This window comes from Panthera onca, chromosome C2 (genome assembly GCF_046562875.1).
Source record: "Panthera onca isolate mPanOnc1 chromosome C2, mPanOnc1 haplotype 2, whole genome shotgun sequence".
Taxonomy (NCBI): domain Eukaryota; kingdom Metazoa; phylum Chordata; class Mammalia; order Carnivora; family Felidae; genus Panthera; species Panthera onca.
In genome coordinates this window covers 77047769-77061143 of record NC_138347.1, presented here as the reverse complement: position 1 = coordinate 77061143, position 13375 = coordinate 77047769, and the positions used below count along the sequence as shown (strand labels likewise).

Genomic DNA, 13375 nt, shown 5'->3' with positions numbered 1-13375 from the left:
ATCCATAAGTCAGACATTAATGACCAAGTGTCAGGTTGAAGAGAAATGTTCTTAATCACCTGAGTAGTCTGCTTGTTGTTGTTTTCAACACCAGCCCAGTTTAAAAGCTTTACCACAAAGCGCATTCCATCAGATATTGGCTCACGTAGTTTCTTCTTTCAGCTTAACCCTCTCATCCTAACACCTCCCCTCACTCTCATTTGCTTTCATTTTTTAGATCTATGTTTCTCAATCTTTCTTTGCCCCAGCCCACTTGAGAGATTTTTTTATCATAAAAATTATTCATTATAGCATCAGTTCTCAGTAATGCGAACATCTGTCTTCATTTTAACAGAATTCTCATTTAATTCTAGCTTAAATACAATTACATAATTTCTTTGCTCCTGCATTTTCAGAGTTTTTATTATGTCAGTATGCACTCCCAATGTTCCTGTAGGGAATATACAATACGTGTTGCTTCCCAAACTTACATGTAACAGAACTTCACACCTTGCTCTCTCCACTGCCACTCCAGATACTGTTTCGAGGATCCCTTTGGGATATATAAGAAATTCTTATGTGTTGGAAAGTCTTTGAAACATAGATTAAGATGTTACACGATGTAAATGCTTGTTTATTCAGCAGTATTATTTAAAATGTGAGAATGCTGGACCCCTGGGTGGCTCGGTCAGTGAAGCATCTGACTCTTGATTGCAGCTCAGGTCATGATCTCATGGTAGTGAGACTGACCAGCATCAGGCTCTGCCCTAAGCATGAAGTCTACTTAAGATTCTCGTTCTCTTGGGGCATCTGGGTGGTTCTGTCGGTTAAGTGTCCAGCTCTTGATTTCGGCTCAGGTCATGATCTCACAGTTTGTGGGCTCTGCACTGACAGCATGGAGCCTGCTAGGGTTTCTCTCTCTCTCTCTCTCTGCTCCTCCTCTACTCTCTCTCTCTCTCTCAAAATAAAGAAACTTAAAAAAATTCATGTTAAAAATTCTCTCTCAAAAAAAAAATAGTTAAAATGTGAAAATGCACAAACATAGCAGACCAATTGGCTAAAAATGAATGAAGTACACACTTAATTTTATAAGGCAGATTCCATGCTCACTCTTTTGAAGCTCCTCCCTAGCCAGAGGAATATCATTCAAAAATTACTCAATAAAAATTACTGAAAAATTTGCAAACATCTCCACTCTGGTGTATTCATACAATGAACATCCTTGAGTGCTCTTTCTGTGATTTGGAGTATAGTATATGGGGCCAACTAGATGTTTAAATCATAGGCTATATTTATCCACTATCAACAAAATAGGGAAATGGAACTGAACCTACTCTTTTTCTTCCCTCCCTATAATTTCCTCTATTTCTAATTTTGTGGCAATCAAGTTTCAACTAGTTAATCAAATGTCTTCTGTGTGGCAGGTGCCAGGGTGTTTATTTTCATTAGTGTCCCAACTGCCATATTTAGGAACTTGGCCTTTTGGTTAACTGGCTACAAGCATGGCTTTGAACCATTAAATGTGTGTATTTAAACTCAGCATTTATTTTTACATCTCCCTATCCAAATAATCAGGATGTGGTTATCTGTAAGATGGTACAGTATGACTTTTTTCCTATATACACCCAAGCACAAAAATATATGCCTCAGACATAGTCATCAATATTGTAAATGTCCATCATCCTGTGCCATTTATAATATTGCAGAGATGAAGAGAAACCTGGTTAGTAAAACATACATAAAAATAGTTAAAGGAAATCCACATGGAAAGGCTTATAAAATTGGGCAATTTCCCACTTTGTAACCTGTTTTTAACATGATAAAAAATGAGAAAGTAAAACATCACAATTGTAGTTTATCTTTGATTAAGAGAGCTATTTTTAAAAAATAAAGATATGCCAGAAATGTGAGATCATTTTTAGAATACAATTAAGGTTTTGATATGTCTTCCTCTATGTTGAGGAAGGTTAAAGAGACAACAGCATAATTACAAGTAAAAAAATATGATTTGGTGGCAAATTTTCTAAAGAATAGGGGATGCATTTTTTGTTGGTATTTTTACCAGATAACTGTTACATTCTTTGTTATTTTTCTACTGTCTCAATTTAGAGACACAGACATGATTTATTGTTTTTTGATACTTATAAAAATACTCCGCTCAGGTATCAATTTGTCAGAAAGAGAACACAGAATTTACTGCCCCCTTTCAGAAAGGATGGAATATAGAGAAGTAACTAGAGATTGACATTATAAGAGTCCAAAGTATTTATTGGTAACCTCCAGAAGAACTAGTTTAGACTACATAACATGAAAATTAAAATCATATTTGATAAAAGTTATCAACAACACTAAAATACTTTTATGCCCATATTAAATGTTAATAGACATGGTTGATACACATGCTACTCTGTCTATATAAAACATTTATTTGTCTTTATTCTAGCAGATAATCTTCATTGCTAAAATCCACACTGAGGTTTCACAGTAACAGTACTATAAGGAAGTACTCTAAAAAATCTCCAGTCACTCTAAAGTGAATGTAGTTACTAAAGAAATATTTAGTATTACCTCATAAGTGTTCTTTCTTACAAATTATAAATACTATATGGGACAAAGAAATTATACACGAATCAGTTCAATCCTCTCAAAGCTCTTTCGAAATGAGAATTACTCCTTGCTTCACAAATATGAAAACTAAAGTGCAAATAGATTAAATGATGCACATCCAAGGTCACTAATACTAAAGCCACAAGAAGACTCAAATCCAGTTCTTCAGATCCATCTAACCATCCTTTCTTTTTTGCTCCCAACAGCTTTCCAAATGATGTTTTTAGGGAAATAAGAGTTTTCTGAGAGTTCTCATTAAGGGATGAATAGGATGGGGGTAGGGGGAATCTTTCCTGATGCCATGTACTAAGTGGTGAAATCATGCCCATTCTATTGTAGCCCACAGCCTGTGATCTTACCTAAATCAGACAATGCTTTCCCTTTACCAGCGGTCAAATTGGCAGCCAGCAGACCTGATATAGACCACAGATTAGCTTTAATTGCCTGTATAGGGTTTTTAATATAAAAAATTATAAATGCATGAATGACACATCTTTGTGCTTACTATACAGAATTAACAAATGTACTTTTTAGACATACTTGCTTTAAAAAAACATGTAGATTAAAACTAAGTCCCTATGTTTCTTCCATAATCCTATTTACTTCCCTCTCTCCACAGAGGCAATCATAGTTATGAATCAAGTTCCATTGGTTTATACTTTAATTATATATATAGATTCCAAAATACACAAAATTGCTTTGTGCATCCCCAATTTAGGTAAATGGTAGCATGCCATATATATTGTTCTACAACTTCCCATATCCCCCCAAAAGGGCTTCTTTGCAATCCTTGCATATATATACACGTAAGATTTAAGTCATTTGTTTTAACAGTAGACACACATGTATTTAAGTCATTTGTTTTAAGTTCACAGTATGAATATACCTCAACTTATACACCCATTTCCTCTTGAGTAGAGCCCTTGGGTTGATTCTGGTTTTCTACCACTATAAACAGTGAGGCTATGAACTTTCAGATACAGGTCTCCATATAAACATGTAAGAGTTCCTTTGGACTATATACTAAGAAGTGAAATAAATGGGTTGTAGGTAGTACATGATCATTTTTAACTTTTCTAGATGTATTTCAATTTTCTCCAAATGATTGGATTCATTTCCAACCGCACTAGCATCACTTATGTTTCTCTGTTTCCAAGCACCATTCTAATATGTGCAATGTTCACTTTGAATTTTTGCCAACTTGCTGCATGCCAAAGGGTATACCATTTCTCTCCCATTTTTTTTGCATTAAAGAAGTTGCATGTATTTTTGGATGGTGTACTTTTGGGTGTTTATTTTCCATTAGGCTATTTCCTTTTCTACAAAATGTCCATTCATAACTTTGGCCCATTTTTACTTAATTGTTAATTAAGTTTATTGTTATTTTTAAAATTTTATTTATCAGATTTGAATGGATAAAGAAGATGTGGTATATGTATACACTGAAATATTACTTGGCAATCAAAAAGAATCTTGCCATTTGCAACAACGTGGATGGGACTAGAATATATTCTGCTAAGTGAAATAAATTAGAGAAAGATAATATATGATTTCACTCATATGTGGAATTTAAGATAACAAAACAGATGAACATAGGGGAAGGAAAAAAAAGAGGAAAGCAAACCATAAGAGAATCTTAAATACAGAGAACACACTGAGGGTTGCTGGAGGGGTGTTGGGTGGGGGGATGGGCTAGATGGGTGATGGACATTAAGGAGGGCACTTGGGATGAGCACTGGGTGTTATATGTAAGTGATAAATCACTAGAGTCTACTGAAACCATTTTCACACTATATGTTAACTAACTTGAATTAATTTTTTTAAATAAGATTATAAAAAAATCAGTTTTTAAATATTTCAAATGCCAGTTTTAATTTTTTTTTTTAATTTTTTTTCAACGTTTTTTATTTATTTTTGGGACAGAGAGAGACAGAGCATGAACGGGGGAGGGGCAGAGAGAGAGGGAGACACAGAATCGGAAACAGTCTCCAGGCTCCGAGCCATCAGCCCAGAGCCTGACGCGGGGCTCGAACTCACGGACTGCGAGATCGTGACCTGGCTGAAGTCGGACGCTTAACCGACTGCGCCACCCAGGCGCCCCATCAAATGCCAGTTTTAATTTTTATATTATGTTGAAAATATACTCCACTTAGTACTTTGTCATTTTTTTTTTTTTTGGTTTATTATATCTTACAATACAGAGTTTTTCAATTTTAATGGAATGAAATATGACAAGCATTTCTTTCCTATAAGATGTGCACCTTTTGAATATTACTTAAGAAATCCTTACACAGCACAAGGACATAAATATATTCGCCTATTAGATATGTGGTGTTTTTGAAATTATGAATTTAAATGCTTTCAGACACAGCACATTCTCTCGGGTGCACCACAGACCTCACTAGATCTTATTTTCTAAAACCTGACCAATTTCACACATTTCCCCTTAGGTATGCAAGGTTGTAATCCTTGGATTAGATAGTCAAAGAGTAAGATTACAAAAAACTAGATTTCTCAGACTTTAGTCTGAATTATGATTATAGCTATATAATCCCAGTCTAGGCTTTCATGGAAATGATGCCTTGATAGAATTCATTCCAGGAGACTGATAGCTTCTTTTAAGTATGATTCAAGTTTTGCAGAGATGCACTCCAGCACAGAGAAGCTGAATAATTCGGTTTATCACCTGCATCTAACAAGCTTTACAGGAGATTTTGTTTTCTATCGTTATATGCTAAACTAATAAATATTGACCATGATGTATGTGACCCTCAGATGCTGGACGGGAGACTGGCAAATGCACATTTTATTCTGGCTGTGACGTTGATGCTATGGAGTTCAGGAAAAGTACGCTCAGTGGATGTAGCAACAGAGGTAATGGAAACTAGCTTAAGGGACCATATATTTTTTATGATTATAAGCCATTTCTACTAATGTTAGAAGCAGATACTGCTGACAAATAGATGCCTTAATAACACAAAACTGATGAAAAAGATATTTTTTCTACTGTCTTGACCTCACTGTAAATTCAGAGAAATCCAACTGAATGTCAAAAAAAATAAATAAATAACCTGGAAGTAATAAGTATTAGTATTCTTTGAACAGAAAAAGCATAAAAGAAAATTCATAATCATTTCAGTCATATTTTTAACTAAATCAATTACATCAAGATGAAGTGCTTTTGTGTGAAATTTGAAGGTGTTACGTGTGAAAATTTGAGTAGCTTTGGCCAAACTTTGTATTACGGTACAAATGTTTTCTTGTTGCCATGACTAAAGCACAAATAAAAAGAAATGTGAGGACATCTCGACACAGAGAAACATTAATTTTGCTTATTTGATCTTATTAGAAAATAGTCCCTGTACTTCTTAAATAACAAATGAGAGCCTGAAATGCATTTTACCAAAGAACAAGTTTTATATAAGTTCTATGATTTTTTTTCCTGAGGATTAAGAACATCTTAAAATTTTTAATGTTTATTTTTGAGAGAGATAGACAGAGCATGAGCCGGGGAGGGCAGAGAGACAGGCAGACACAGAATCTGAAGCAGGCTCCAGGTTTTGAGCTGTCAGCACAGAGCCTGACATGGGGCTCAAACTCACGAACAATGAGATTATGACCTGAGCTGAAGTCAGAGATGCTTGCTTAACTGGCTGAGCCATCCAGGCACCCCATGAATATCTTTAAAAAGGAAGAAAACTCTGTTTTGTATGGGCATCAGTTGAAAGAATGATAACATTTTTTTTGGAGGATGCTTTGAGAGATAATAAAAGATTTCCTATCTTTGTCCTTTGAAAGTTTTGTCTCCTGCTCTTTAGAATTTCTTTCTCATAATAGCATCCTTCCCTTCCCCAGTGTCTATGATGTCATGCTTTTGTAGGGAAGTGGTAGATGTTGAGATTTTAAGAGGAGTTTAGAACACATTGTGGAGTTTGCAATGCAAATAACAAGAGGTATGAGATATTTCTTATTTTATTTCTACAAGATGGGAGTGTGTTTGGAATAATTAACTTCATGGCAGTATTCAGGATAGAATAGAAAAGGGAGAGTTAGAAGATAGAGAAGCAGGTTATAAGATGATTAACAATATACACTAAGCAGTGAAGAGGAGCTGATATAAATCACTACTGATGAGAATACGACAGAGCAAGAGAGGGGTGCCTGGGTGGCTCAGTCCGTTAAGCGTCCAACTGTTGATTTAGGCTCACATCATGACCTCACCGTCACTGCCATGACGTCACTGAGCCATTGTTGGGCTCTGCACTGGGCATGGAGGCCGCTTAAGATTCTCTCTCTCTGGGAGGGAGGAGGGAAGGAAGTTAGAAAGGAAAGGAAGGAGGGAGGGAGGGAGAGAGGGAGGGAGAGGTTTTTCAGGAAGAACTCTCCAGACTTAGTATAGATTTGGTTGGTTTAAGAAAGAAGAGGCTCAATAGATTGAGTGTCAGACTATATGTATTTCACAAGAAAGTTGCTGGGGCCAATGATGAAAAGGCTGGAAAATGCTACTCTTTCATTTTACTGGGGAAAATGAAGAACATAGAGAATGGAGGAAACAATCTAAGAAGAAAGGCAGAAAGTGAAGAAAAAGAATCTTGCCAAGACCAAGAGTCTGGCACAAGGAGGAATGTGATTAACAGGGGGGCAGGGAGGAGGTCCCTGGAGCTGATTTCTTCCCACAAGGGAATATTCTCACTTTCTTAGAAAAGAAGTAATATCCCCTGGACTCCACAATGACTAGAGACTATTAATAAGAACATTTTTTTTAAATGCTGTGATTGGGCTTAGGAAAGGAAAAGACAGGCTTCATAAATGACACCCACACTTCTATGACTTGAATGAAGTGTCAAGTGCCAATATGTGAAACAAACAGATAAGAAATTTCACATGAGAGGATAAAGTCATTGGGATATTTCTGACTCACTGTAGATGCTCATTAACAATGTGGTATTATTGCTTGTGAGAATGCAAAATGGTACAGCCACTTTGGAAGATAATTTAGTGGCTTCTTACAAAACTAAACATACTCGTATCATATGATCCAGCAATTGTGCTCCTTGGTATTTACCTAAGGAGATAAAAACTTACGTCCACACAAAAACTTGCACACAGATATTTATAGCAACTTTTATTCATAACTGCCAAAAGTTGGAAACAAACAAGATATTCTTCAGGAAGTGAATGGATAAATAAACTAAGATGCATCCAGACAATGGAATACTGTTCAGTGCTAAAAAAATAAAATAAAATGAGCTATTAAAAAAAAAAAAAAAAACAATGTGGTAATAAATCACATGGAAAGCGATAGTAAGCTTCCTGAGAGCAGAGACTGGATTTTGTTCATTTTTGTGTCCCCCAGGTCTGATGCAGAAGCTGGTACATAGCGGATGCTTAATAGCTTGAATCAATAAGGTATGAATGAAAGGTAAAAAGAAAACAATGTGAGGTTTGTTTTTTTTTTTCAAATTTCATTCCATAAACATACAGAAATCTACTGAGTACAAACTATGAGCAAAACACTGACCTAAGCATTGAAGAGAGCAAATAAAAAACTAGTTTAGACACAGTTATTGCCCTCAGGTTATTCACAAGTTAATAAGCAATACAAATATATTGTAATCAATCTAACACAGGGAAAATGTCATGCGTACAATGATGAAAGAAGTATAGATAAAGCGCTATGGGAATGATAAGGACGCAGTTGTTACTGGGAAAGAGTCTAAAAGAATGCTCAGTTAATATACTAAATTTTAGAGACAGACCTATAAATTTTTATTTATTTCCTGTGTGGGTGTGTGTTGTTGTTGTTGTTTTAATTGCTTTTGGACATACCTCATCTGTATGCATTTTTATTCCCAAACGTCTTTCTCTCGGGAGCATAAATCCACAAGAAATCAAGTTTCATGGCAAGCATGTCAGCTAAAGGTAGCAAAAGCCAAAAGCAGATGGTTATACATATTTGAGGTTTCTTTTTCTGAATGAGTGGAATCACCCCCTCCTGCCCTACAGGCTTTTGATTCTGGAGTCATAGATGTGCAGTCACCGCCCACAGTCAGGGAAGAGAAATCAGCCACTAACCTGGCAGCAAAACTCTTGCTTCTTGATGAACTTGTGTCTCTGGAGAATGATGTAATTGAAACAAAGAAGAAAAGGAGCTTCTCTGGTTTTGGGTCTCCCCTGGACAGACTCTCGGCTGGCTCTGTCGATCATAAAGGTAAACAGAGGTAAGTGAACTCTTGAAGAAGGAACATTTTTATTTTTTAATCCTGCCGCTCTAACTCCAGAAACAGAATTCCACATAAGAAAAGATGATGAAAACCTTGGAGGTAAACATATTTGTAAACATTAAATGTTTACATTCAGTGTTTTAGCTAAACATTAGCTAATCATTAAATGTTTTAGCTAACTTGTTAGTGTAATAGCATAATTTGGGAAATAACTGTTGAGGAAGTAAAATGACTGCTACAGTATGTATGAATGTTTTTGTCATACTTTCCTAAGGAAGATTTCATTGCATGCACATGTAAAATAGTTATTATAAGACATTACAGGTTTAGGAGGTGAGGGGGGATCTCTGCTACCAGGGGCATCATTTAACACAAAAGTGTTTTGGTGAAATGTTCCCATTGCTTAAAAGATTAAAGAAAACTCCTCAGCAAACCCTGAAAAGAATTTCATCATCTGGCACCCCACTTTTTGATGCACTCATTTCCATGTCCTTTGCTCCTGTCTTACGTGCTTACTTGGAGTTTTAGGATTTGTCGCATTTGTCCATGATTCCATGACTTTGCTGTGCTCCATGACTCAGCAGACAGGATGCAATTTGCTGGACTTACATTCTGAGAGTCTCAGAACTACATGAAGAAATAAAATCACCACTTGGGGGCTGTAATTTATCCTACTGTACTTAGAAAATAATCCCTCACCTAGGTTTTGAAATCCAGACCCTATTTTAAATAAACAAATATATGGGGTGCCTGGGTGGCTCAGTCGGTTAAGTGTCCGACTTCGGCTCAGGTAACGATCTCGCGGTCCACGAGTTCGAGCCCCGCGTCAGGCTCTGGGCTGATGGCTCAGAGCCTGGAGCTTGCTTCCGACTCTGTGTCTCCCTCTCTCTCTACCCCTCCCCCGTTCATGCTGTGTCTCTCTCTGTCTCAAAAATAAATAAACGTTAAAAAAAAATTAAATAAACAAATATAAATTAATTCAACTTATGTCCTAAGCATTGTGTTGGGTTCTGGTGGAAAAGAGGAGGGAAGTATAGTCTTTTCCCTCAGAGAAATCATATACTAATAAGAAATATGAAAATACTTATAATGAATTACAGTGCAAAACAAGAAGAGATATGTTTAGAGACAAATGTATGAAGAAGGCCATGGAAATCCAAGGAATAAGTGAAATTTTAGAGGAGAAAATTTTGTGCCTCTTAATAAATGTTATTTTTTTGATTTCTGGATCTTGCAACATAGTCTAGTAAATAATTGAAAAATCAATATATAGATGTTATATGTAAATATTTAAATATAAATTTATAAAGCATAAACACCATATATACTAAACACATATTGCATCAATACCATAAATACATATAATCCATTTTGAGGCTTCATCCTAACAATATCTTTAGGACGTATTATAAGAGGAGACTATATTGGGAGATATAATCTATCTAACACAGCTCAGCTTGCAAGAAATAAAGGGAGATTGACAAGTATTTAATACCCATTTGAACAGATTTTCACATATAAAGGCTACAAATAAACTATTATAAACATTTAAAAAGTTAGGGAATATTGTTTCCATGAGCACTTCTTGGAGAAGGATACTAAGTGAGTTTCTTTGGAAATCTGGAATGACTTGAGAGATATCATCATAAGAATTGGTGGGACCATAACTGTATAATTTAAGAGAAATGAGGGTTGCAAGGAAAAGAGTGCCATGTGCTATGATTATAGTATGACAATATAGATTCATCAAATATCTAACAATTCAGGAAAAGTAGTGAGAGCATATACAATTCAGAATGAATTTTGATTATTTCATGGCTATTAATTGAAAATCAAAGTGATCACTACAAATAGTTACTTGGAAACATGGAGAAAAAGGGGAAAAAAAAAAGATTTCAAACTAAGTTTAATGAATATTTTACTGAAGAATAAAAGAAAACAACTGAAGAGAGCAAGGACCAAGATTTTCATATTAAAAAATAAGAAAGAAATTAAAACTTTCTTATAAAAAAAAGACAGCATAAAAAATAAGGAGTATTGAAAAACTTTATATAAAATATTGGCATATATAAATACAACATTTACAATATGATAGATTCAAAAAATACTGATTATGTCAATAAATGTCAATAGATGTAACTTTTCTATTAAAATGTGAATGTTTTGGGGGTGCCTGAGTGGCTCAGTCAGTTAAGTGTCCAACTCTTGATTTTGGCTCAGGTCATGATCTCACAGTTCATGAGATCCAGCCCCACCTGGTAGTCTGTGCTTGCAGTGTGGAGCCTGCTTGAGATTCTCTCTCTCCCTCTCTCTATGCCCCTCCCATACTCCCACTTGCTAGCATGCACACACTTTCTCTCTCAAAATAAATAAATAAGCATTAAAAATAGTTAAACAAATAAGTAAAATGCAAGTATTTTCAGATTGGCTGATAAAGGGAAATCCAACCCTTTTCTGTATTTAAGATACACAACTAAAAATAAAGATATTTAGAAAGGTTGGCAATAAAAGAATGGAGAAGTTATACCAGGAAAAATTACATTAAAATAAACTAAAATAAAAGAAATAAAAACATAAATAAAGAAATAGATAAAAATTTAAAAAGAGTGTACCAATGTTTATCAAAGATAAACCACAGGGAATGCCAGGAAATAGAAAGAAACATATTAAGAATAGGAGACTTTAATTCATTTCTTAAAATCCAAGGCCGATTATATATTTAAAATTTATAGAAGACATATACAATATAATCCATAAAATGGAATTTGTAGATCTATTTGGAACTCTGAACTTCAATAGAAAATATAGCATCTTCTGAAGTGCATATGGAGTATTCAAAAAATTTACCGTATCTGAGGTGACAAACAAACCCTCTAGGAATTCTAAAAAACAGTATATTAAAAAAAATTCACTGACTGAAACACAGTGTGACTAGAACTTAATAACAAAACTAGAAAACAAGAAGTCATTTTTACCTAAAAGTATAAACCATGTCATTAAATAACTATTGGGCCAAAGAGGAATACAAAATAAAATTATACGCTTTGTTCAAGATAATAATAATGAAAATGTAATATTAGGGGCACATAAAGCAAATATCAGATAAAAATCATCATTATACCAATAAAAATTAAAAGTAGAAGTAAAGCAAAATCACACACAAAAACATCTAGAAAGAACAGCAAAGTAAGTCAAGAAAAGCCATGAGAAAAAAAAGGAGAAGGTCAGAATAACGACAAAAGCTGAAATCAATGTTTGTAAGCAAACCATAGTGTATAAAAAATAAATGTAAAACTGTGTTTCTTGAGAAAAATACAAGCCACTAGTTAATCTAAGCTAATTAAGAAAAAAGTAGAAAGTAAATTCACAAAATTAGAAGTGACAAGATGGAAACACCAAAACAGAGAATTTTTAAAAAGAGAACTACTTTGCTCAACTGAATACAAATAAACTGAAGACCTGTAAAATGGATAAAATTTTGGAAAAATATGATTTACAAACATTGACCCCAAAAGAGACAAATAATTCAATTACCATGGAGGTTTTTTTTTAATTTTAAAAGAGCTTGCCAAAAGAAAGTAGATCTAGATATTTTCATATGAGAATTTTATCAAATCCTAAGGTATCAGATAATCCCAAGGTTATCTTACCTTTTCAGATCATAATAAAGTAAACTTTCTAAGTTCATTTCCTGATACAAATATAATATTGATCCTCAAATAATAAACATTACATTCTTAAAAGGAAATTTTAGATTCATGTCATCTATAAATATCAGTACAAAAACCAGAGACATGAAGTTAATAAGTAGAATCCAAAACTTTAAAAATATAATACATCTAAACCAATTGGGCTTATTCCGGGAAAGTGTCACTCAATATTAGGAATTCTTTAATGTAATCCATCATATAAATAGAGCAATGGAGAAAAAGCATATGATTATATCCTTAGATGGCAGAAAAGGCACTTGACAAAATCTATCATTTATTATATTTTTTAAAGTACAACAAAATGAGAACTGACAGATATTTCCTTAACATGGTGTGTGCATATGTGTGTGTGTATATGTGAGTATTTATGTACACCTCAGCCCAAGGCCTCTATCTTACCTAATGGTGACATGTACGGGAAGTTTTACTAAAGCGAGGAATAGGAAAACCACACCCATCATTTCTACTATAATTTAGAAATGCCTTTAGACAAGAGAAAACATTTAGAGACATAAGAATTGGAAAGAAAAAAGTAAAATTATTTTTATTTACAAATGAGAAGCTGGAAAACAAAGATAATCAATGGAAAAACTACCACAACAAAACCCTTTTGATTAAAATGCAAAGTGCATAAATACAGAAAGCTAATAGCACTTCTATATTACCGGCAGAGGTCAGATAGAAGATAGACCTCATTTATAATTGCATTAAAATAGGAATGTATCTAGGCATACAGTTAGCAAAGAAAGCTCCTTCCTCAGCCATAAAAAAAGAATGAAATCTTGCCATTCGCAATGATGTGGATGGAGCTAGAGAGTATTATGCTGAGCAAAATAAATCAGAGAAAGATAAATA

At 34.4% G+C, this 13375-nt stretch overlaps 1 protein-coding gene across 2 annotated transcripts in view; it reads left to right on the top strand.

Annotated features, from left to right (window-relative positions):
* OSTN (osteocrin) overlaps positions 1-13375 on the top strand; it is a 98159-nt gene that overhangs the window by 60298 nt on the left and 24486 nt on the right. For both annotated transcript variants that reach the window (XM_060639534.3, XM_060639533.3), the window contains exons 3-4: positions 5362-5460; positions 8593-8807. In XM_060639534.3, the coding sequence (XP_060495517.1) occupies positions 5362-5460; positions 8593-8807 (314 nt within the window). The remainder of the gene's footprint in view (positions 1-5361; positions 5461-8592; positions 8808-13375) is intronic.